Genomic DNA, 25666 nt, shown 5'->3' on the forward strand with positions numbered 1-25666 from the left:
TTTTAATCAAAAAGGATAAAATTTTAAGAATGAAGATTAATTTTATATAAAAAAAATGATAAATTTTCAACAAATACCTGATTTTCAACTAGAACATATTAACTTTTCATTAAAAATATCAATTTTCAGCTCAGAAGATTAATTTTCTATTAAAAAAGACGAAGAATTTTCAACAAATACATGATTTTTCAACTGGAAAAGATTAATTTTCCATTGAAAATATTCAATTTTCCGCCAAAAATTAAAAAAAATAAATAAATAAAAAGACTCTACCTTGAAAGCGTTAAGAGAAGCGATACAGTCGCTGCAGGATCTGTCTGCCCAGGTGAGTTTCGCGTTGTAGGCTTGCAGCTTCTTCTGGAAGGGATTGCTGAACATACTCTTGACTGCCATGCTCGCAGCAACAATAATCGAATCTTTTAGGACACTGAACACATGACCCAAGGCAATTAACTTGGAAACTCGGATGTCCATCGGCAAATTAGCCATTATTTTACCGAGATCCGTCAATTCACCGTCGTACTCGTTGAACTGATCAGTTTTATTGAACAAGGCGCCCGCCTCTTTCAAGAGTAAAATCGTGCGCTTCAGATTGCTCAGATCTGGGGGATCTAAAGAGAGGGCCAGGAGGCTTTTCGGGTCGCCCATATCCAAAAGTTTAGCATTCAGCACCAAGTTTTCAAGCGGTGCCCTCAACATCTCTGGATCTCCTTCTTTCGGAAGTACATTCTGTAATTGAAAAATATTTAAAGTTTTATTTTGCAATTGTAAATTATATTTTTGTCTGGCCTCGGACTCATTTCAGAGATCAAAAATAGTGTAAATAATGCCACAAATTTGACAAATTAGTTTTAAAAATAGTATCATAATTTATTAAGTGTTATACTTGCGTGAAGTCTGAATGGAAAATTAACTTTATTTTTTAAGGAAAATTTCCAGGTTTCGAAGCTAATATTTTAAAGTAATAAAATTATACTTTAGGTTCGATTAAAAAAGTTATTCTATAGTCTATAAAGGATCTACTTTTTGTCAAATTCTATTTCGTTTCTTTAAGAATTTTCTTATTTTCTCAATAATGAAATTATTTAGCTATCTTTCGTTGAAAATGAATTTTTTTGTTAAATCTTGAAATATAATTGGTTAGGCTGAAGGTTCATAATTTTTGATGAAATTTTGGTTTTGTTAAAAATTGATTTTTTTTAACTGAAAATATCACTTTTTTATCGAAAATTCAATTGATTGCTTGAAAATGAACTATTTTGGTTAAAAATTCGTCTCTTTGGCTTGAAAATTCAAAAATTTGGTAGAAAATTCAACTGTTTGGTACTAAATTGAACTGTTTTATAGAAAAATTCGATTTTTGAAATCTTTTGAAATCGTTTAAAATCTCTGAAATTTTGAAATCTGGTGTACTTAAAATCCGAGTGGAAGGAATACATTCATACTTGTTTTGCAAAATAAAAAAAAGTTCTTACTTCATAAAAATGTTTCGGTACTAATCGATAAACTCGGCCATCCATCACTCGGCCAGTTCGTCCAGCTCTTTGTTCGCAGTTCGCTTTGCTCGCCCACACAAGTTCCAGAGACTGGAAGTTGGTTTTTGGATTCGTTACAAGTTGCTTCGTCAGACAAAAATCAATAACTGTAAGAACAACAGATTTAAATTAATAAATAATTCATAAAAGTAAAACAGATAACAAGATTTCCGGAATTTTTTTAAATGACTTCGGAATTATTTTAAAAGATTCATTTTTAGTAGTGAAGATATCAAATTCAGGGTGGCCGTTTTAATTGAAGAAAAAATTCCCGGCCATCTCCTGGTTTTTTCCCGGTTCGCAAACATTTTTCACGGCCAATGAAATTTAAAAAATCAAACTATATTTAAAAAATTTTTCCATATAAAGTAATAAACAAGAAACAAAAAATTAAACCATTCAAAGTAGAAGAATTGAATTTAAAACTTTTAAAACTGCAAAATTTAGAACTTTTATCAATTATAGAGTTCAAAGATTCAGATTAAGTTCCAAAAATATAAATTCACGTTAACATTGTCAATGCTCTAATGTCTAAATTGAAGAATCAATAAATGAATTAAAAACTTTTTCAAAATTATATCATTTAAAGCAATTTTAAGCCATAAACATAAAAAATTAAATGATTACATTTTTTTATAAACTGAACACTTCTTAAATTAAACTTTAAATTATTTATATTTTAAAGGGTTAAAAATCCTGAAAATGCTTTCAAATTTTATTTGAAAATCTTGAAACATCTGTATGTTGTTTACATTTTTTTTCCAAATTTTTTATTATTTTTGAAATGATTTCGAAACATTCATTCCAAATTCATTTTTGATCATTCTAAATTATCAAATTGTTAACTGATTTCGAATAGTCTTTTAAAATCAAGTATTATTCACTTTTTAAATCTTAAAGAACAGTTCATTTTTAAAATTTATATTCACAGTTGATCAACTAAAAAGGTTTTTTTATCTAAAATCTTCGATTTCAAACGCTTCTGATTTTTAATGGATTAAGTCTTTAAAACTGCATTTTAAAATTCTTTAAAATAAAATGTAGTGCACCAAATAATTAAAATCTAAAATTTAAAATTGGTTAAAGTGGAAGATTTTTGTCTATAAATTTGTAAAATTTCCATTTCAGCAACCATCCTTCGATTGGAATTTAAAGACGAATTCTAACCTAACTTTCAGATAAGTTTTTAAATTGTAAATATTTTATGTATAAATTAATGACAATTTACTTGAGTTCATTTTGCTTCAAAATAAGTCCATTTAATTTTATAATCGTTTGAAAATCACAATAAATGGAACAATAATTGTTTTTTTTTTGTTAGAAAAATATTTCTGTAAAAAAAGATTTTATTTACCTTATAAAATGTAAATTTTATGACACCCCTTTGTTTCCGATATTATTAAGTTATTTTAGACTAGAAACATTCAAAATTTTAAAACTAATTTTTTTTTAACTTAAAATTTTTTTAATTAGAGGTCAAATTCTTTTCATTTTAAATAGTTTAAGCATCCTTGAAAGGCTTTGAAATTTTATTTCAAAATATTGAGAAATCTAGAAGTTGTTTTAAATTTTTTCAAATTTCAAATTATTTTTGAAATTTTTTCAGGACTTCTAAATAACTTTTAAAATTAATTGATTTATAAATAACAATTGAACACTAATTATTTTTAGAAAAAATTAGAGTAATTTTAAGAGATATTTAGTACCGAAATTTCGGTGTAAATACCCACAAAATAATCAAAAATAAAATGTAAATTTTTGTAGATTTCAAAAAAAAAATTTAAAAGCTTTTTAAGAATTGTGAAAGGTTCCAAAAGAATAAAAACATTTTCTTGAAATTCCTAGAAAAATTGAAAATGATTTTTCATTTTGAAAAATGATTTCAAAAATTGACAAAAACAATTAAGTCTCAAAATGTTCACTTTAAAATATTTTGCTTCATTTTACTCGTCTTCAATTAACAGTCAAATATTGCTAAATATTAAATAATTATCCTTTTTCTTAATGAAAAAAAATACAAATGAAATGGGTTAAAAATTAAATCATTTATACTGAAAACATATTTTTTATTTAATAAATTCTCTAATTACGAATATTATATATCACGTAATATTATTTCGTTCTTTTTAAGTTGAAAATAGTTTATAAACTTTCAATCAACTGTTACAATTTGGACATTCTTAAATTTTGAGCGGATTTAAAATCGTTTTATCAAATAAATTATTGTTCAGTTTCTAATACTTGAAGGACAGATCCATTTTAAAAATTATTTATTCATATTTACAATTTATAAGAAAACGGGGTTTTATAAAAAAAAATCAAATTCAAACGCTTATAATTTTTATATAACATAAACGCCCAAAAATAAAAATCTAAAATTAAGAATTTTTCAAGTAAAAGATTTTCGAATGACGCATTGTAAACTGAATGATATGATAATTGAAAAAGATATGAATTCAACTAATTATTTAAAAAACAGTTGAAATCAAACTTGGGCAGCAGATTTTTCTTCTGAAAATTCGTTTCAAGTAATTTCGAGATGGTTCGAGAATTCCTCGAAAATGGCGCCATGCACCTTTTAATAAAAGGAAAATAATTGCACATTGCGCCATACGCTCTTTAAGAATTGGAATTCCCGGCCCGACGTTTACCCTGAAAAATGATACGAACCATATTTAACATCAGGAACTGTGATACTGCTCTCGGAAATGTTAGTCGACAAAATAACCCTCCTGTGACCTTTCGGAGGCTTCTGGAAAATCCTCTGCTGTTCCTCGTTCGTAATCGTCGAATGCATCACAACTATGTCCCACTTCATTTTCTCATAAACCGGCGCTTTCAATTTATCATGCATCTCTTCAATTTCCCAAATACCGGGGAGAAAAATGAGTATGACATGCCGCTTGAATTCCTCCCTGTCATCATCATCCTCCTCGTCATTATCATTGTCTCTCGTGTCATCCTCGTCGCTCTTTTTATCAACGTCGTCGAGAATAATGATGATTTTCAGACAGAAATTTATCATGTCATAGGTGACTTTTGGCTCCTTTTCTAAAACTTCCGGCAACTGGTGAAGCATACTCATCTGACAGAGATAAAATACGTTCACGTTGAAGCGATTTCTCTTGGCGACATCGACAATTGGCGCCGGCACCAGTTTGTTTATAATCGGATACGAGAAATAGTTGGAGAATTTGCCGACGTCGAATGTGGCTGACATGAGAATTACGCGAACCTGTCGCGAATTCGAGCGCAATAATTTCCGAACTACCAGAAGAAGGAAATCCATTTCCTGATTTCGCTCGTGAACCTCATCGAGAATCACGTGCGTATAATCAAGCATATTTTTCGAGCGGATTAGTTTCCGTAAAAGGACACCAGTTGTGCAGTAAGTCAATCTTGTGTCTTCCGAAGTCGTATTGCACATTCCTACCTGATATCCAACAAGAGTTCCCACTGGCCAGTTTCTTTCTTTACTCACTCGCTGGGCAATACTGATTGCTGCTATTCTCCTTGGCTGGGTCACTAAAAGAAAAGAGAATTTTATCAATAGTCAAATAGTGGCATCAGGGTGGCCGTTTTAAGCAAAGAACAAAAATCAGGGTGTCTAGCGATTCTCAGGAACAAAATTCAAGGTCTTTTCTAGGTTTTCCAGGTCAAGAAATCAAAATTTTCCAGGTCTCCTCTTTTACATCAAATAATAAAATAAAAGGTTTGTCATACATGTAAAAAATGAGCCATTTCATTTTTTATTGGCCAAAAATTTCTTTAAAAACCCGAATCGTAAATAAACAAATTCTTAATTTTTTGCGAACATGAGTCGTCTTTGTGAAAGGTTTAGGAATATTTTTAAATCTTTGTAATGTCGTTGAAATCATTGAAATCTTTGCGAAGTATTACAAACCTTAGTGAAAGCTTGAAATTTCGGTGAAATCTTTAAGAAATCTTTTGGCATTTTTCAAAGCTTCTGTAAAATCTTTAAAATCCTTGAAATCTTTAAAATCCTTGTGAACTCTTTTTTTAATCTTTGTTTGCGAAATCTTTTGTGTTTGTTTTAAAACATTGAAGTCTTTTGAAATCTTCTCAAATGTATTGAAATCGATTAAAATCTTTGAAATGTTTTGCAATTCTTGAAATCTTATAAAATCTTTATAAATTCTTTAAAGAAATGGTGAAATATTCTCTAATTCTTTTGTATTCGTTTGAAATAACTGGAATATTTTAAATATTTGTGAAATTTTTACGACATTTGTTGTAATCGTTTAAAATCACTGGAATTTTTGAAATGTTTGTTAAATTTGTTTTAAATCTTTATAAAATCTTTGAAATATTTTTAAAATGTTTCTTTAATCTTTGATCGCGAAGTCTTTTTCGTTAGTTTGAAAAATAAATCTTTTCAAATCTTCTCAAATTTGTTGAAACCTTTTGAAATGATTAAAAATCTTTTAAACGTTTTGAAATCCTTGAAATGTTTTGAAATCCTGAAGAATTCTTTTAAATATTTGAGAAATCTTTTTTAATTGTTTGAAATCTTGTTAAATATTTGAAACTTTTGTGAAATCTTTTGACATCTCCTAAAATATTTTAAAGGTTTAAAAATCTTTGTGCAATGTTCGAAATCTTAGCGAAATGTTCGAAATCTTTGAAATCTTTCGAATTTTTTGTGAACACTTTTTAATCTTGTGTACGCGCCTTTTTTGAAATCCTTGAAATCTTTGTGAAATATTTTGAAATGTTTATAAAATCTTTCTTGAATCTCTGTTTGGAAAATCTTTTGTATTCATTGAAGTCATTGAATTATTTGGAATATTTTTGAAATCTTCTAAAATGTTTTAAAACCTCTTGAAATCGTTTCCAATTTTTGAAATCTTTGAAATCTGGTGTACTGTTTCTGTTGCCCTTTTTCAAATCTTTGAAATCCTTTAAATCTTTAAAGTTTTAAAATGTTTGTGAAATTGCTGTGAAATCTTTATTGAAATCTGGCGTTCGCGCCTTTTCAATCGTTAACATCCGTGAAATATTTATGAAATGTTAAAGATATTTAAAATATTTTTAAATGTTTGAAATCTTTAGAAATATTTTGTAACCTTTTGAAATCTGTTGTACACTCAAAAACCAAGTGGTCAACCACTCGAAAAATCCGTTAATTAATAATTAAATTCAAAAATTTCGTGAATAAATCAAGGGTTTCGTGAAAAAATCAAGGAGATTTCCAGGTTCATGAGGTTTAAAAAAAATTCAAGGAGAGTTCCAGGTTTTCAAGGTTTTCAAGGTCACTAGACATCCTGAAAAATTCCCAGTCATTTCAAGGGCTCGAAAACATTTTTCACGGCCAATGAAATTTAAAAATCGAACACTAAGTTTAAAAATTGTTCCATTCGAAGTAATAAAAACTTAACTGCAAATGAAAGCACTCAAAGTTAAGCGATTAACTTTTAAACTTTGAAAATTCAAGTTTAACCGTTGTTTCATTCAACAATTTTTTATTCAAATGCTCAATAATTTACACCTATAAAATGGAAACTATTAACACTTTTCAACCGAACAACATAAAATTAAATGCAATTAAACTTTCAAATTAAAAACTTTAAACTTTTATAAATGCTCTTAATTGAAGAATCATTTAATGAATTTAAAAATGTTCAAAATTATACCATTTAAAGCAATTTTAATTTCTAATTCCTGCTCAGAATGTTAAAAATTGAAAATTCCGTGTTTACATCCGAAAATTTAATTCTTTTAGGAAAATTCCCTGTTTAAATCCAGAATTTTTATTCTTTTCAAAAAATTATCCATTTCATCCAATTGTGAATAGAATTTTTCCGAAAATACCACGTTTCGACACAGAACAATAATTTTGTTGGAAAAATTCAATTTTACATTGAGAATTGTTTCTCTTGGATACATTCAAAATCTGGAATTTTAATCCTTTTCGAAAGTTTTCCGTTTCAACTAAGAATTAAAATTTTTGTAAAATTCCCTGTTCCAATTCATAATTTTAATTTTGTTTGAAAATATCTCGTTTCGACATAGAATTAGAATTGATTCTATAAAAAAATTCCCTATTCCAGATGGGAATTTATTTAAATTTTAACATTCCTTGTTCCAAGAAAAATTATACTTCTTTTGGATAAATAATTTGGTTGAAAAAAATTCAATTTTCCATTGAGAATTTTTATTCTCCGGGATAACTTCAAGTTCCAACTCAAAATTGGTTAAAAATTGAAAATTTTGTTCAAATCTGGAATTTTAATCCTTTTCGAAAATTTTCCGTTTGAATCCATAATTTTAATTTTGAAGAAAATTATAATTCTTTTGGAAAAATAGGAGTTTCAAATCAGAATTGGCTAAAATTAAAAAATTGTCTGCTTCAAGTCAGAATTAAAATTCTTTGGAAAAATTTCCGGTTCCAATTCAGAATTTTGTTCCTTTTCGAATATTTTCAGTATTAGCTCGGAATTTATTAAAATTTCCCTGTTTAAATCCAAGAATTTAATTCTTTTAGAAAAATTCCTTCTTCAAATCCAGAATTTTCACTCTTTTCAGAAAATTCTCAATTTCAACCAATTGTAATTAAATTTTTTTCGGAAAATTCCCTGTTCCAATTCATAATTTTAATATTTTCGAAAATTTCTCGTTTCAACACAAAAAAATAATTTTGTTGGAAAAATTTCATTTTCTATTGTGATTTGTTATTCTCCTAGATAAATTCCAGTTCCAACTCAGAATTGGTTAAAAATTGAAAATTCCTTGTTCAAATCTGGAATTTTAATCCTTTTCGAAAATTTTCCGTTTCAACTTAGAATTAGAATTTATTCTATTAAAAAATTCCCTGTACCAGCTCGGACATTATTTAAATTTTAGACTAAAACAATATTTTCAATTTAATAAAAGCCATTAATTATGAATATATTATTTTGAAGTTATTTTAAAATTGCAAATAGTTTATATAGTTGCAATTGGGCGAACTTATTCCGAATCGTCTTTTAAAATTAATTATTATGAATGTAAATTTTTCACTCAAAAGTACGATGAATAGATGACCTTTCCAGTCAAAGAAACGAGTTTCCCAAACAAATAGTTATAGTAAAATTTTCAGAACAAAAAGACGATTTTTTTCAAAGGCCCTTTGAATTTTTAATAAAAAACTTATTTTTCAACCAAGAAAGATAAATTTTTAACCACGAAAGATAATTTACAACAAAAGAGCAAAGTTTTGAAGCTAAAATGTCGAATTTTTCGAAAAAAGTAGACTTTTAATTTGGAAAAGATGAATTTTCAACAACAAAAAGATAAGTTTCAATCAAGAAAGATTAATTTTTAACAAAATAGTTGAACTCTCTACCAAAAAGATGAAAATTCAACAAACAAGAATAATTCTCGTCCAAAAAAGACGAATTTTAACAAAATATATGAATTTTCTACCAATCAGAGTCTGCTTAAATCCTGGAAAAAAATTCCCTGACAATTCCAGATTTTTTCTAGGTATCTCAAGTTTTCTCCAAATTCTTTCTCCAATATTTTGCATTTTTTAAAATAATCAACTCGGAATATGTATTCAATTTAGCGAGTTTATAATAAATAATTTTGTTTTTGTTTTTTAGGAATAAATTGATATGTTTCATTTGGAAAGCACTGACAGCTTATATTACAAAATATTCTTAAATATATAGGCACCAACAATTAATTAAACAATTAACTAATTGTTTGAAAATTAATACACTTTATTAAAAATTTGTTTTTTCGGGTAGAAAATCAATTTCTTGGTTAAAACTGAAATTGCTTGGTTAAAAATTAATCTATTTTAGTTGAGGATTCAAGTTTCTTTTTTAGTCTCTTCTTTATTAGTTATATTCTACTATTTTTTATTAAAATCATTTTTGGTTGAAATATTAACTATTACATTTTTCGTTGTTGATTAATCTTTTTAGAATGGAAAATCTACTCCTTGCTTGAAAGTTAAACTACTTTTTCTCGTTGAAGATTCATAATCTTTGTTGGAAATTTTCTTTCTTTTTGTTGAAAAGGATCTTTTAAAACTAAAAATTCAACTACTGTGTTGGAAATTTAAATGATTGGTTGTAAATTAAGAATTTTGTTGAAAATTCATATTCTCAGCTGAAAAATTCAAGAACTTGGCACAAAATTTATACACATATTTTATTGAAAACTCATCTTTCTGGTAGAAAATTAAAATAATTGATTAAAAATGTATATATTTTGTTGAAAATATATCTTTTCAAGATGAAAATGCAACTTTTTTTGTAGATAATACGTCTTTTTAGCTTGAAAATTCAAAAGACTTATTAAAAATTAGTTTAAAAAAAATAAGATTATGACTATTTGATTTTTGGTTAAAATTTTGCTTTCAGTTTAAAATTCAACTAAAAATGTATTTTCTTAATTGGTCTTTCTCAGTATAAAATGAATTTTGTTGATAAAAAAGCAACTGTCAAGTTAAAAATTCAACAAATTTGTTACAAAATTCAACTGTTTTTGGGAAAAATTACGAAATTTTTAAAATAAATCATTGTTTTCTGTCGAAAATTTAACTATTTGGTTGTAATTTCAGCTGTTTTGTTAAAAACTCACACTTTGGCTTGAAAATTCAAAATTTTGGACCGTCTCTAATCAGCCATTGAAAAAATGTATAGAAAACTAGCAAAAAAGTTCAAAAATATTTAAACTTCCGTTGTTTTTTCAACTCACCGATGATATTACAGTGGACTTTTTTCCTGAAGCTGTTGTCGAGCAAAAATTGTGGCACCTGAGTCGTTTTTCCACATCCAGTGGGGCCTTGGATAACCACGATTGGATTAGTGTCTATCATAGAGACAATTTTGTCCTTCATATTTGATATCGTCAAATTCTCTTTGGCACGATATGCAAAGTTGTAAGTTTTATAAATCTTGATAAGTTTTTCGTGCTCAAGTTCGCTCAAGGCAGGCAATGTGCCATGTGAAATTTCATCAAATCTTGCATTTGGATTCAAGATTCGGGCTTGCCTTGCAGCCTGAAAAATTGGAAGAAGAAAAATATATCCAAGCCTTGAAACTGAACTGCAATTTAGGATAGCAGCAAAATTAGTTTTCAAAATTTCCTAACTTTTCCCTAAATAATTTATCATTTTTCCTGACGATTATTATTTAATTGCGAAAATTCTATAATTCAATAAAATTCTGTAAGATTATATATTTCTTGAAATCCTGGAAAATTAATGAAAATAACATCTGAGCTTTTAAAATATTGCAATCCTTTGAAATCTTATAAAATCTCTTGGAAGCTTTTAAAATAATTCAAATCTTATAAGTCCTGTACAAACGCCATCTTCCGACATTCTATAAAATTCTTCACAACTATGTGAAGATTTTTTCAAATCCCTTAAAATCGTTAAAATCCTTGGAAATCCTTGTAGATTTTTCAAAATATTTTGAAAATTTTGAAAATACTTTAAAATATTTAAAATACTTTAAAATCAAATTAAATTACTTAAATCAACTAATTAGTATTACTAAGGAAAAATCTTATTTGGTCGACTTCTTCCAGACTATATAATACTAATTTGTTGTTTCCCAGACGTTAAATTAAGAAATTTTACATCCCGAAGTTCTTTAAATCAACTAATAATTCATTGTTATCTTTTTAAATGCCCAAAAATAATTTAAATTATTAAAAATCTTTTGAAATTTCTTCAAACTTTTTACAGCTCTTAAAAATACCTTGGAATCTTCTAAAATTACCTTTAATATTTAAAATCCTTTGAAATCCAATTAAATAACTGAAATTAATTGAAAATTACTTGGAATCCTTTAAAATGACAGAAAAAATTTACAATCTTGTAAAATCCTTTGAAGTTTCTTGAATTTTTAAAGCTCTTGTAAATTCCATGAAATTAAAAAAAAACTGAAATATTTCAAATCCTTTGAGATCACTTCTCTTTATTAAAATCAATTGAATCTTGAAATAAACCTTGAAAGCTTTTAAAATATCCTAAAATATTTAACATTCTACACAATTATAGGAAATACATAGCTTGAAAATCTTAGAAGTCGATTACAATATTAGAAAATCCTGTAAAATAACATTAAACTTGATTATATTTTCTAAAACTTTAGAATATCTATAAATATCTATAAAAAATTCCTTGGAATTTTTTCAACTACGCTTAAATACTTAAAATCCTTCAAAATCTTTAGAAATTCCTTGACACCTTTTAAAGCCCTCGAAAATTCCAGTGTATAATTGAAACTGCCTTAAAATATTGCAAATCCTTTGAAATTCCATTAAATTACTGAAATCAATTGAACATCCCTTAGATTTTTACGATCCTTTGGAATACCTTTAGATTATTCAGATCTATTAAAAATCTCCTAGAATCTCTTAAAATAAAATTTTTAAAAACTAAAATATCTCATATTCTTTAAATTTCCTTGAAATTTGTTGAAGCTCTTAAAAATTCATAGGAATTAAGAAAAAAAAACCTAAAATATTTCAAATTCTGCGAAATCCCTTTAAATGATTGAAATTCATTGAAAACATCTTAATATCCTTGAAACTTTTAAAGATCATGAAAATGCCCTGGGAGTCTTTTAAAATAATCTAAAATATTGCAAATCATTTAAAATTCCACACAATTATTACATCAATCGAAAATTCCTTGGCATCTCTTAATACACACAAAAAAATTAAAATCCATTGAAAAATTTTCAAAGTTCTTAAAAAACACTGGGCATTAAAACAAACAAATTAAAATGTTGAAAATCCTTTGAGATCTCATCAAATTATTGAAATCAAATAAAAATATCCGTAAAATGATTCAAAAGTTTTTAAATTCCTTCTAAAATACCCTAAAGTATTTTAAATACTTTGAAATAGAAAATTTTTAAAGCTGTTGAAAATTAATTGGATATTTTTAAAATACCCTAAAATCTTTCAATCCCGATACATTACTTAAATCAATTGGAAATTCATTGAAACCTTTTCAAATAACATAAAATATTTAAAATCCCTTTAAAATCGTTTAAAATTCCTGGAAATTTTTTAAACGTTTGAAAATTTCTTGGAATTGAACAAAAAATTTCAAATCCCTTCAAATTATTGCAAATGACTAAAAATATTTCAAATCCCTGGAAATACCTATAAATATTTGAAATCCTACGAAATATCTGAGATTGTGTGAATAAGTTCTTAAAATTCTTTAAAATATGATAAATTACAGTAAAATTACATACTTCCAAAACATTGACTTCTTCTTCTTCGACATACTGCTTGACGTAATCTGTCCCCTCGAAAATTTCTTTGTTTACGTCCACTTCTAATTCTTCATCCAGGGCCTTCATGTCAGTTGGAACGTGCCTTTGACTCCTTGGTGTTGGAAGTAAGATTCGTTTAAAATTCTTATTCGGTTTGAAGAGAGCAAGGCCCTCCATCTCGTCGTTCTAAAAAAAAAAGAAAAGATTTTCAAAAATAGATAATATTTTTGAAGTATGGCCCTTCAAATATGATGGATTTCTATTAATTATCATGGTGTAAATTTATTTTAATTCATCACGTTAATTTCAAACATCCTTTAACACAAAAGAGCAAACAATTACAAAATAATTTAATTGTTACTTAAATTTTCCACCAAAAAGTAAAAAAAACCCGATTTTCAACGAAATAGTTCAAATTTCAATTAAAATGAGGAATATCCCAGTAAAATTTTGACTCTTCAATTGGAATAGTTGAAATTTGAACCGAAAAAATAGATTTTTAAACAATAAGATAAATTAACAAAAAAAACATTAATTGTCTACCAAAAAATATAAATTTTCAACAAAATACATGAATTTTTACGAAATAATAGCATTTTCAAAAAAAAAGACAAATTTTTAACAAATATATTTTCATTTTTAGTTAATAAGATTTTTTAACCTATCTGATGAATTTTGAATTAAAATTATGAATCTTCATCAGAAATAGTTGAATTTTCAACCAAAAAAATTAATTTTTGCAACAAAAAAAGTGTCAAACAATACTTAAATAATTAAGTTTTAAGTTAAAAAATCAAGGTTCACCCAAAAAAAGATGAATTTTTAACTAAAAAGGATAATTTTCGAACGAAAAATTGTATAATTAAATTTTTAGTGAAAAAATGAATTTTTAACCAAAGAAATTGATTTGTAAATGAAATTATAGAATATTCAACTGGAATAATAGTTACATTTTCGGCAAAAAATTCCTTTTCATCCAAAGCAAAAAAAAAAGTTTTCAAATATAAAAGATGAAATTTAAACTAAAATGAGGATTCTTCAACGAGAATACTTGAGTTCTTAACCGAAAACAAGATTTTTTAAACAAGGAGATTAACTTTCAAGGAAAAAGATATTTTTTTGCAACAAAAAAAAACAACAACAAAAAATAGTGATTTTTTAACAAAAATAATGAATATTCATCCAAATTTTTGAATTTTGAATTGGAGAAAATTAATTTTCAACAAATATGGAACAATTAAATTTTCATTTGAAGAAATTAATTTTCAACTAAAATAATGGATCTTCATCTGAAATATTTGAATTCAAATTTTACACCTAGCAAAATAGTTCAATTTTCTACAAGAAGTTCAATTTTTAGTTAAAAAATTGATTTTCAACAAAGTAGTATTATGAATCTTCAAACAACAAGAAAATTAATTCTTAACAAAAGAGTTTATATTTTAACCATAGCAGTTGAATTTTTAAATAAAAAAAAGAACAATTCGCAACAAACATTGCATGAAAATTTTCTATTATACTTCAGAAAAATTTCCTTTTTGGAAGTAATAATTACAGCAACAGTTCTTTTTTGACATACGAGAACATATGTTACAAATGTAAAAAATTATAAGAGTTTCCAAAAAATAAATCTATGCTGTCATTTTTAGTGTTCACTATTCAATAAATTTCAATTTCAAATCTCTAAAATTCAATAAACTTTTATTTTAAATCATCAAAATTGAGTAAGTTTAATTTTTTAATTTTCAAAACTGAACTCTTCTAAAAAAAGGCACTTCAACTACAAATATTCAAAATTGAAGAATTATACATCTTCAAAATTGAATTATTAAAAAAAAAGTTCAAAATTACATACTTTTAAATATAAACAGATATAAATGTTAAAGAATGAATAGTTTGCAATTGTCTATATTTTAAATTTAAGAATATTTAATAGTAGCGTATCAAAATTTCAGAACTTTATAGTGTACATATTCAAAATTAAAAAGTTTAATTTTTTTTCAATTTTCAATTAAAAATGATGCAAGTTTTAAGCTACATAATTTAAAACGCGTGATTTTTATGATTTACATTCGAAATTTCTTAAATCTAAATTATTTATAATTAAACAGTTGACGTTTGATTTTAAAAATCATCTAAATTTAAGAATTTTTATCAATCAATCTTCAAAATTGGAGAGATTTGATGTAAAACTCTTCAAATCGTATAACAGGGTGGCAATTTGGTGAAACGATTTCAAATTCCCATTCATTTCCTGGTCAAGTTCTTTAATTTTCCGGGTCACTAAAAAAATATCAATTTCCAACCAAAAATGCAATGTTAAACTTTTAATTCAAAAATGAATTTTTTAAAAACGGAAGAAAAAAATAACTTTAAAAAAATAGTTACACTTTAAAAGTAATGAATTTTAAACTGAAATTGTAAATGTTTAAAGAGAATAGTGTAATTTTAAACCAGAAAGATGAATTTTTAATTAAAATAATGAAAATTTAATCAGATTTGAATTTTTACTAAAAAAAATAAACAGTCAATCAAACCTGAAATAATTTAAAAAATGTATGTTCAATCAAACGGATGAATTATCAACTGAAACCATGAAATATATATTTGGAATTATTTTAATTTTCAGTTATAAAAAATGACTTTCCACAAAAACAAATAAATTTAAAAAAATAACTTAAAAAGAAAATAGTTACACATCCAAACAAAGTGATGAATTTTCAGCTAAAACTGTAAATAATTAAATAGAATAGTTGAATTTTAGACATAAAAGATGATTTTTTAACCAAAATTATAATTCTTTAATTTTAGAACAAATGAATTTTTGACCAAAAAGATGAGTTTTTAAATAAAAAATATCATTTTCATCAAAAAATTAAATAGTTCAATTTGTAGTAAAAAAATTAATGTTTAACCAAAAAGATGAAATTCTAATTACAATCATGGAATATTCATCTGAAATAATAGTTACATTTTCATTTCAAATAAATAGTCATAATTTTCCACCAAAAAATAAACAATTTTTTAACAAATTAGTTAAATTTTCGGAAAAAATTCATTTGCATTCAAAGCAAAAACAAATTTTTCGACTCCAATAGCCCATATTTCAACCAAAGAAATGAATTGTCAACAAAAGAGTTTAACTTTCAAACGATTAATTTTATTTCCAACCAAAAAAATAAATTTTGAAGTAAAATGAGAAATTTTTACCTGCGATAGTCGAATTTTTAACCGAAAAGAAGAATGTTTAAACAAGATTAATTTGCGGAAAAAATAAATTTGTGGATTTTCATTTCAATAGTTGAATTCTCAATTTAAAAAGACCAATTTCCATCCAATTTGTTGCATTTTTAACAAAAAGATGTCAATTTTCAACAAAAAATGAACATTCAAATTTCCAGTTCAAGGAATTAATTTTCAACTTAACTGATGAATTTTAAACCATAAAGATTAATTTTTAACCACATAGTTAAGTTTTCATCCTAAAAAGATACATTTTCAACCAAAAATATAATGGTTAAATGTTCTGTTAAAAATCTAATTCACAGAAAAAAAGAAGGATTTTGAGCAATGTAGTTTAAGTTTTAGTTTAAAAATTGACTTTCAACGAAGCATTTAAATTTTCAAGCATATGTATTTTCAATTAATTTAATGAATCTTCAATCAAAAAAATTAAATTTGAACAAAAGAGTTTAACTTTTAAGCAAATGGTTTTTTTATAAAAAAAAATATATATAAAAATTCAATAATAGATGATGATTTGGTTAGGGTAAACTAAGATGACATGAAAAATCTGCGACTTTAGATAAATTGTAAACACACTGGAACCGTGATTTAGACACAGTTTCGGTTCTGGCCTTGGGCTCGAAATTAGGGACAGCGAACGTAAACAGGCATGTCGTAACGCGTAACCGGATACTACTAAAGCGCTAATTGCGGCCCTCTCTCGTTTGTTTTGTCACGCTTCACGAAACACATTCTCCCCTCTTTCACCGCGGCGCAATATAATGGAAACTACCACGCGGCATCAATTCTCGGAACGCATAAATCCAATTTACTGTAATCGGGGTACCAGTGTTTTTCAAATTAAAGAGATTTTAATTTTGAGACTTTGCAATTAAAAACTATCCAATTTTTAGGTTTTATAATTAAAAATTCTGTAATTTTGATGAATAACATTCGAAATTTCTTCACTTTGGAAGATTTTAAATTAAAAACTTCTCTTACGATCTTCAAAATCATAAAAATTTAAGAACTCCTATTTTATAGATTTTTTTAATTGAAATTTTTTGATTGGAACTCTCAAACATTATAAAAAATTGTAATTTTTTAAAAAATATTTGAAAGATTTAGCGTTTTAAAACTTGACTTTTGATTATGAAAATTTAAAAATTGTTCTTAATGCATTTGGAAAATTCAAAAGATTTGAATTGTGACTATAAATGATTGTACAAATTTGATTGGAAAATCTTAAAAATCGAATTGTTTTTAATTTTGAAAATTTACAATATTGAAAATTATGCAACTTGTAAGTTTAAAAATTAAAAATTTTGTAATTTTGATTCTTTGCATTCGAAATTTCTTCAATTTGTAGGATTTAAAATTGAAAACTTGACTTAGCAAAAATTTTCTTTATAGCTACATCTCTAAAATTAAAGATTGTTTTAATTTGGAAATTTACAGCAAAAAATTATCCAATTTCTATGAATAACAATTAAAAATTCAGAAATTTTGATGATTAGCATTCAAAATTCTTCACTTTGAAAGATTTCGCGTTGAAAACATGTCTTTTGTTTTGCAAAATTGTACAAATTTAAGAATCCAGAAATCCCATATAAAAAAAAATAATTTTCAAGAAAGTTTATTTTCTTGAAAACGAATTGTCAAAATAATTCAATTTACAACATAAATTTCTACAAAATTAGATGATATTTAAAAACAAAGAAAAATTTGCAACCAAGAAGATTGATTTTCTACCAGAAAGACGAATTATCAACAAATAAACATTTTTTAATACAGACAGAAAAACAAGTTCATCTAAATTGTTGAATTCTAAAGTCAAAAGACAAAAATTCTGTAAAAAATGTGCATTTTGGAACTGAAAATATTAATCTTCATGAAAAAAAAGTTAATTTTCAACCAAACAGTTGCATTTTTAACTAAAAAAGATAAATTTTTAATGAGCAACGGAGAAATTAAACATTAAAAAATTAGTTTAAAAAAAGAATTTTTTAACCAAATAATTACATTTTCAACAAAATGGAAGAATTTTCTACTGGAATAGACACAATTTCAGTTTAAAATAAATCAAACAAAACCTTCAATCAAAAAATTGATTTTTCAACAAACTAGTTCAACTTTTAACCAAAGAGATGAAATTTAAACAAAAAAAGATGAATTTTCAACAAAGTAATATAAAATTAGATATTTTAGTTGAACAATAGTTAAATTTGGAATAAAAAACAGTTTATTTCAATCACAAGACAAATTTTCAATTAAATATTTAAATTGTTCACAAAATAATTAATTCTGTAACAAAATAGTTGAATTTTCAAACTGCAAAATGAATTGTTGAAATAAAGTGTAACATTTGATATTTAATTTAAAAAAGATAAATACTACCCAAATTAAATATTTAAAAACAAAAAGACAACAACTATCAACAAAAAAGTTAATTTGTCTTCAAACAGTTGCATTTTTGAATAAAACAGCTCAATTTTCTACCAGAAATTGTATCCATTTCAACTTCTCATTAAATATACAGTTAACAAAATTAATTTTTAATCAAATAATGAAATATTCAACCAAATAGGTGAGTTTTCTGCTGGAATAGTTAAAAAATATTTGTATTTTAAATAAGAAACAGTTGATTTCAACCATAATAAAACACAAATTTCCAACAAAAGTTTTATGCTCGTCCAAAACGAGATTAATCTTCCACGCAAAAATTCACGTTTATAAAAAAAATGTACTATAAAACAGATGCACTTTTAAACCAAACAGACGAATTTTATTTAAGAAAAAAAAACGTTTTAATTTTCAACAAAAAGAACATTTTCTATCACAATATACTTGAATTTTCATCAAAAGAGGATCACATTTAAACAAAATTCTTCAATTTACATATAAATAATATTTTTGTCGTATTCGTCACAGTATGGTGTAACCTAACCTCACAATTTTACTAAAAATGACCAAAATATACAGTGCTTATAATTAATTTCGTTGCGTACATTCAAAATGGACCTAAAAGATTCTTTTTTTTTACTGAAATTATAAATAATTTACACTTCGCGGAATTTTATTTTTGCTTATACATGGAAATTTAATTTACGATTCATGACTTGTTTATTTTTATCGTTATAAGCATATACTAATTTCTTTTACGATTCATGATATTGTTGTGTACAATGATTACAAGCATATATCAATTAGACCATGAAACAACGAAAATAATAAAGTACATATTTAAAATTGGTTTAAAAAAATGCACAATACCTGTTTTTCTCGATCAAGTTGAAAAAATTATTAAACACTCGCAATTTCATCAAAATTGAGGGTCCAAATGTGATCAAAAAACAAACAAAAAAATTATTGGACTTCACAATTTAAGGATATTTGTTATAATCGCTAAAAAACGACCGGCACACTTTATACAGGTATACACATACGTCCAAATGCTTCGACTTCCATGCGTCGACTGGAACTCTGGAAGTGGAAGAGCGGAAGACACTAGAAATTGAATTGAAAAATGGCGGACACGAACAAGAAGAATGAGAACGCACGTGCTCAAATTTAAATATTCAATTGAACAAATAGGCAGCAAAAAAATCGTTTCAAATAGAGCATATCATTTAATACATATTTTAAGGGGCTTAAAATTATAAAAATTTATTTAAATAAACATAGACGATACTTAAAAAAACAAATTTTCAAGTTTCAATGCAAGTGACAAGTGTTTCGATTTTAATTTAAAATTTCCAAGAATTGAATGACAACCGCCTCTTTTCTGACCAATCCTGAATCGGAGAAGATTCACAAACGCACCTCATTGGTGTATCTAGAATATTATTTACGAATCACAACGCGACTATGAAAAGAAGAAATTCCATATCTTTTTAATCAACCTTCTGATTGGTCGGTAAAAGCAGAGAAGTTACGGTAAAATGATAAATTTCAGGTGTTTTACTGTATATTTATTTTCCCTTTGTTTTTTTTCTACATGAATTAATGAATGGCGGTTTTTAGCGCCAGTGTCTCTGAGCGGTTTTCTTGATTTTGTGTTAGATTTAAAATTTCTGTCAAACAAAATAATATTGATTTAGTTTCGTATTTATATTTGGTTCAGTGAATTCAGTTACTGTGTGTTTGAATTCGAAAAGGAGTTGGTAATTCCGAACTTTCTCTTCATGTAGCCCAACTAGTGACAATTTAAGTGCGAAGTGGTTTTTCTACAGAATTATGAGTGAAAAAAGAAAAAGTAAATACAGGGCAGGACCCGCGTCTTCGAAGTTGAGACTAAAACTCCAAAATTCGTCCATAACTGATGGTAAGTCGGTTTTCTTGTCAGTGATAATTTTGAGGTTAGGATTTCCGTTGCAAACCTTACTTATTTAATTTTAAACAAAATATCGTGAATTTATAATCAATAAATGTTATTAATTTGTGTTAGTTACTGTTTTGTTAAAATATTTCATAAACTTTGGATAATATTGATCGTTTACATATAGCACAATTGTTTTCGCATTTAAATCAATTAAAACTCCGTTGATCTTTAAATCGCTTTGATCTTCAGACGATTTAAATTCTAAACTAGGATCACTAGATGTCCTGATTTATCAGGGCATATCCTGCGTTTTTAACGCTGTCCTGATTTTCTAATTTATTATTCTGTGTTCTGTTTTTTTTTTCTCGTATGTCCGAAAACGAAAGTCCGGGATGCCGAAAAATAAAATTCCAGAATTGGAAAATTCCCGAATAATAAAATATCCAAACTGGGAAATTCTCGAATTATAAATTTCCTGAATTTAAACAATTAAGACTTTTTTTAAATAAATATTATGTATTTATTAGCTTTTTGATTCAAAAATTCATCTGTTCTCGTAGAAATTTAATATCTTTTGGCTAAAAATGCCAAAACTGCTTGATTTAAAACTAATATTTTTTTATCAAGGATATTCAGCTATTATGTTGAAAAATCGTCTTCTTTAGTTGCATTCAAAGGTTTTTGGTTTTAAATAGTCAGAAATCCCTTTTTTTTGGTTTACGATTCATCCTTTTCATTTTTTTATTGGAAATTTCACTAAATTAGTTGAAAATTCATTTTTGAACTAAAAATTTAACTGTTCAATTTTTGTTGAGAAATATGTCTTATGTAGTTAAAATAGCCTGTATTTTGTTGAAAATTAATTTCTTCGGTTATTTTTTTCAATTAATTTTCTTAAATGAAAATATAACTTCCATTCTTAGTGAATTTTTTTTGTGTGGAAAATTTATCTTTTTGTTCTCAAACCCAACTATCTGGTCCAAAATTAATTTTTTTATGATTATTGAAGATTCATTATTGTAGTTAGGACTTCATTTCTTTGGCGAAAAATGTAACTATTTCGTTGAAAATTATTTTTTTTTTCAGTTAAAATTAGTTGTTTTTCTTAATTAAAAATTTATCGATTCAATTTTTGGTTGAAAAGCTATTTTTTTAGTTCAATATTTTTGGGTATTTTGTAGAAAATTAATTTCTTCTGTTAAAAATTAATTTACATTAAATTAATCTTTTTGTCCTAAAATGTAACTATTTGGTTAAAAATTAATTTTTTTATTTAAGATTCATCATTATAAATAATAATTTATTTCGTTGATTCAAAATTTAACTACTATTTAGTTGAATTTTGTATCTTTTTTTCCTGAAAATTTAGATTTTTTTTCGCGAAATTAATTTTAAACTGCAAATACAACTACTCCATTGTGGGTTAAAAATTTATATTTATGGTTGGAAAAAAGGAAAAAAAAAATTGGTCAGGGATTGGTATTTTTTAGCAACCCTGTTTTAATCCGGGAAATGACCGAGTATTAATTTTTTTACCGGGAATTTAACAAATTTTAAAAAATAATTAGTTAAATTGTTATATATTTCAATTGTGATATCATTCAGTTTAGAATGTGTAATTTTACAAACTTTTTCTTTAAAAATTTTCCATGTTTGATTTAAAATTTGTAAGCGTACTTTTTTATTTAAATAATTTTAAAATTTATTATTAAAGTCTTAAAAAAATTAAAATTAGTAACGTCTGAATTCGACAGTTTTGTATAAAAAACATTTTTAATTTTTCGAAAAAATATAAATTATAATGAATTTTAAAATTGAAGGATTAACAAGTAAATGATAATTAATTTTACAAGATGATTCGGAATTAGTTCCAAATTTAAGAGCATCAAAATTTTAACGTTAAAAATTATACCGTTTCAGGTAAAAGTTTTTGAACTATTTCAAAATTTTAAATAAACTTCAAAATAATATATTCACAATTAAAGGCTTTTAATAAACCTCAAATATTATTTTAGTCTAAAATATTCAAATGTTGAACCATTCAATTTGAAATTTTTTTAATAAGAAAAAAAACAATTACCTAATATTTATAAATAGCAGACTGTTCATGTAAAATTAATCATTGTAAATTAAATATTCAAAACTAAACTTTGAACTTTACAATTTTAATTGTTCCATTTAAAAAAATAAATTCATGTGTCAAATTTTTAAATTTTGATTTAATAAACATTGAAAATTTTTTATTTATTGATCGATACTTCAACTTAGAACACAGAATATGATACCGTTTAATTTGACAGTTTAACTGCGTTTAATATATAATATATAAAACTGCTCAGTTTTTATTTCAATGAAAATTTTTTTTATTTTAGAGTTTGATTTTTAAAATTTCATTGACCGTGAAAAAAGTTTTGAGAACAGGGGTAAAAAGCGAGAAATGACTTGGAATGTTTTTCTTTAATTAAAATATCCACCCTGATTTAGCTATTTTTTTTTCAAAATTCGACTGAAAAGGAACTTTTTTGGTAAAAATTCATATTTTTTATTTGAAAATGTAACTGTTTTGTAGAAAATTAGTCTTTTGGATGGAAAATTCAACAATCTAGTGCAAAATTTTTTTTCGTTCGTTTAAAAGTCGGCCTTTTCGTTTCAAAATTGATTTTTTCTAGTAGAAAAATTCAATTTTTTTGTTGTTGAAAATTCAACTGTTTTGGTAGGAAATCAATTTGATTTGATTGGGGATTCAGCTTTTTGTTGTTGTTAAAAAATCGTATTTTTTTGGTTCACTTCAACTCTGATGAATTTCAAATTGCAATCTTTTTTGGTCGAAATAATATCAACTATTATATTTTTCGTTCAGAATTTATTTATATTGGTTTAAAAATGGTAGAAAAATCGACTATTTGGTTGAAAATTAACTTTTTTGTGGAAAATTATTATTATAAAATAAAATAAATAAAAGGTGATTTTTTAACAAAGTTCTTGAATTTTCAAAAAAAAGAATTAAATTTTCAAGAAATGATTGAATTTTCAACAAAAAAAGATGAATTCTCAACAAAAAAGTTTAACAGTTAATATTAAAAAAAATTAAAATTTAAAAATATTAAATTTCTTTGAACAAAAATTGACTTGAAAATAAAAAATATGATTTCTAAGAAATAAAAATCTTTCGGACATGAAAAAAAAAAATTTCCCCTAAATTTTTGAACCTTCAAATAGATGAATTTTCAACCAAATAGTTTTTTTTATCCATGGAAGATGGAATTACTACTAAAACATATAAATTTTTAATTAAAAAGGCAAAGTTTTAAAAAATAGTTAAATTGTCATACAAAAACATTTTAGTTGACTCTTCTACACCAAAACATAAATTTTAAAGAATTAAATTTTCTACGATATAGTTGACTTTTTAGCACCAAAATATGAATTTTAATCAAGCTAATTTTCCATGAAATGGTTGAACTTTTAACCAAAAACGATGACGTTAATGAAATTTATTAATTTTTTACCAAATAGTTGCAGTTTTTCCAAATATGATGTAATTGTTACTGAAATATATCAATTTTTTAATAAAAAAGACAAATTTGTTCAAAGAATAGTTGAATTTTCATCCAAAAAGATTTCAGTTCGCTCTCCAACACAAAAATATGACTTTTAAACAACTAATAAATTTTCAACGAAAAATATTCAACAAAATAGTTGAATTTTCAACTGCTACTAAAACTGCTAAAACAACTGTTAAAGCGACTTGAAAAAAAAAAGAAATATAAATGCGAGAAAAATAAGTTACTAAGAAGAATATTATATCAGGGTTACCTCAATACTTCATTTAAAAAATGTCCCAAATTTTCCTTGGCGAATGTTGCATTTTCTCTCACCATTAATATTCAAAGAACAGAATCTTCAAATTGTAGCTTTCTTAACCCAGAATCTTTTAAAAAGGAAAAAAAAACACAATTTCAATTAAAAATTGAAAATTGCTGAATTAATTTTGCTTTAGAATTATTTAAATTTATATAAATCCCCTGAATTTTGCAAGATTATTTTTTCTAGATCCCTAACTTTTCCTGGACCAATAAATTTCTCTGACTTAAAAAACATTCGTTGGCTAGGTTCGTTTTTGAGTCACCAAGTTTTTTTTTTGCCGCGTAAAGTTATATTCATATAAAGTTTCTGTACAATTACTGGGAGTTATTTGATTTATTTGCGGATTTCCAAAAACTACATGGATTACTGAAGGACCCCCCTCCCCTTCCTTGAGCTTTGATGATTAATTCTTTTCTTTAAAAATGTTACTTTTGTTAAAATTTTTTTTCAGTTAAAAAATTAAACTACTAGGAAGAATTTTCAAAGTTAAAAATTAAACTATTGTGTTGGTAATTAGTTTTTCTTTGTGTGAAAATGAATCCTTCTGGTTGAAAACGTATCTTTTTTAGTTAAAAATTCAAGTACTTTGTTATTTTTTTAAAATTAATTAATTAAAAATTCATTATTTTGCTTAAAGATTCATAATTTTAACAGAAAATTTGGTTAAAATTATTTGCTTCTAAATTTTTTTTATACAAAAATTCAATTCATCGATTGGATTTTGAAGTCCTTTGTTAAAAATGGAATTAAAAAAAAATCATCATTTTAGATAAAATATTGTATCTAAATCTAAAACTAAGTTTCTAAATTTAACAATTTGGTTGATTTGGTTTATTAGCTAAAATTTGACGAATTGGTTAAAATTTGAACTACTTTGTTGAAAATTAATTTTTTGGTTTTAAACTGTTACTGTTCCATTTTTGGTTGAAAATTTATTCTTTTTAGTAGAAAATTCAAGTACCTGGAGGAATTTTAAACTATTTTATTGAAATTAAAATTATTTCTTGAAAAAAAGATCCTACTCTTTCTTCACTCCATTGGGAATCGAACGACAAAACTTCTGATTTCCGGTCAGGTTCGATTCCCAACGGAGTGAAGAAATAGTAGTATCTTTTTTTCTAGAAATAATTTTAATTTTAATTTTAAATATTATTTTCCATCAAGTCTGATCAGACGTTGAGCATTTTCTGTTATTGAAGATTCTTAAGTTGATCGATATTGTGTAAATTTTGTGCCTTCATAGTTTGGAGGGTTCTCTAAGGTCGGTAAAGTACTATCTCTGATGATATAACAGATTCCTTTAAAATAATTACTTGTACCATTAACACCTATCTAAAAATTAGCGTTATTTTCTTGAATTAAGTGTTCTTATTCTGATCCCTCTAATAGCTTAATTGGAAAAGCACCTGACCGGAAATCAGAAGTTTTGTGGTTCGATTCACAATGGAGTGAAGAAAGAGTAGGAT

The 25666-nt window shown here is 25.3% G+C and overlaps 2 protein-coding genes across 3 annotated transcripts in view; one reads left to right on the top strand and one right to left on the bottom strand.

Annotated features, from left to right (window-relative positions):
- The window catches only part of LOC117172534 (probable ATP-dependent RNA helicase spindle-E), a 54624-nt gene extending 35132 nt beyond the window's left edge, over positions 1-19492 (bottom strand). The window contains exons 1-6 of the mRNA XM_033360569.1: positions 19286-19492; positions 12767-12973; positions 10245-10548; positions 4206-5060; positions 1476-1642; positions 274-729 (exon numbers count right to left, since the gene is read on the bottom strand). Coding sequence (XP_033216460.1) covers positions 274-729; positions 1476-1642; positions 4206-5060; positions 10245-10548; positions 12767-12964 — 1980 coding nt within the window. The 5' untranslated portion in view covers positions 12965-12973; positions 19286-19492. The remainder of the gene's footprint in view (positions 1-273; positions 730-1475; positions 1643-4205; positions 5061-10244; positions 10549-12766; positions 12974-19285) is intronic.
- A 539-nt stretch (positions 19493-20031) lies between these two features.
- The window catches only part of LOC117173098, a 21825-nt gene continuing 16190 nt past the window's right edge, over positions 20032-25666 (top strand). For both annotated transcript variants that reach the window (XM_033361482.1, XM_033361483.1), the window contains exon 1: positions 20032-20336. In XM_033361482.1, the coding sequence (XP_033217373.1) occupies positions 20249-20336 (88 nt within the window). In that variant the 5' untranslated portion in view covers positions 20032-20248. The remainder of the gene's footprint in view (positions 20337-25666) is intronic.

The sequence above is a fragment of the Belonocnema kinseyi genome, chromosome 5, assembly GCF_010883055.1.
Source record: "Belonocnema kinseyi isolate 2016_QV_RU_SX_M_011 chromosome 5, B_treatae_v1, whole genome shotgun sequence".
In the NCBI taxonomy this organism is placed as follows: Eukaryota; Metazoa; Arthropoda; class Insecta; order Hymenoptera; family Cynipidae; genus Belonocnema; species Belonocnema kinseyi.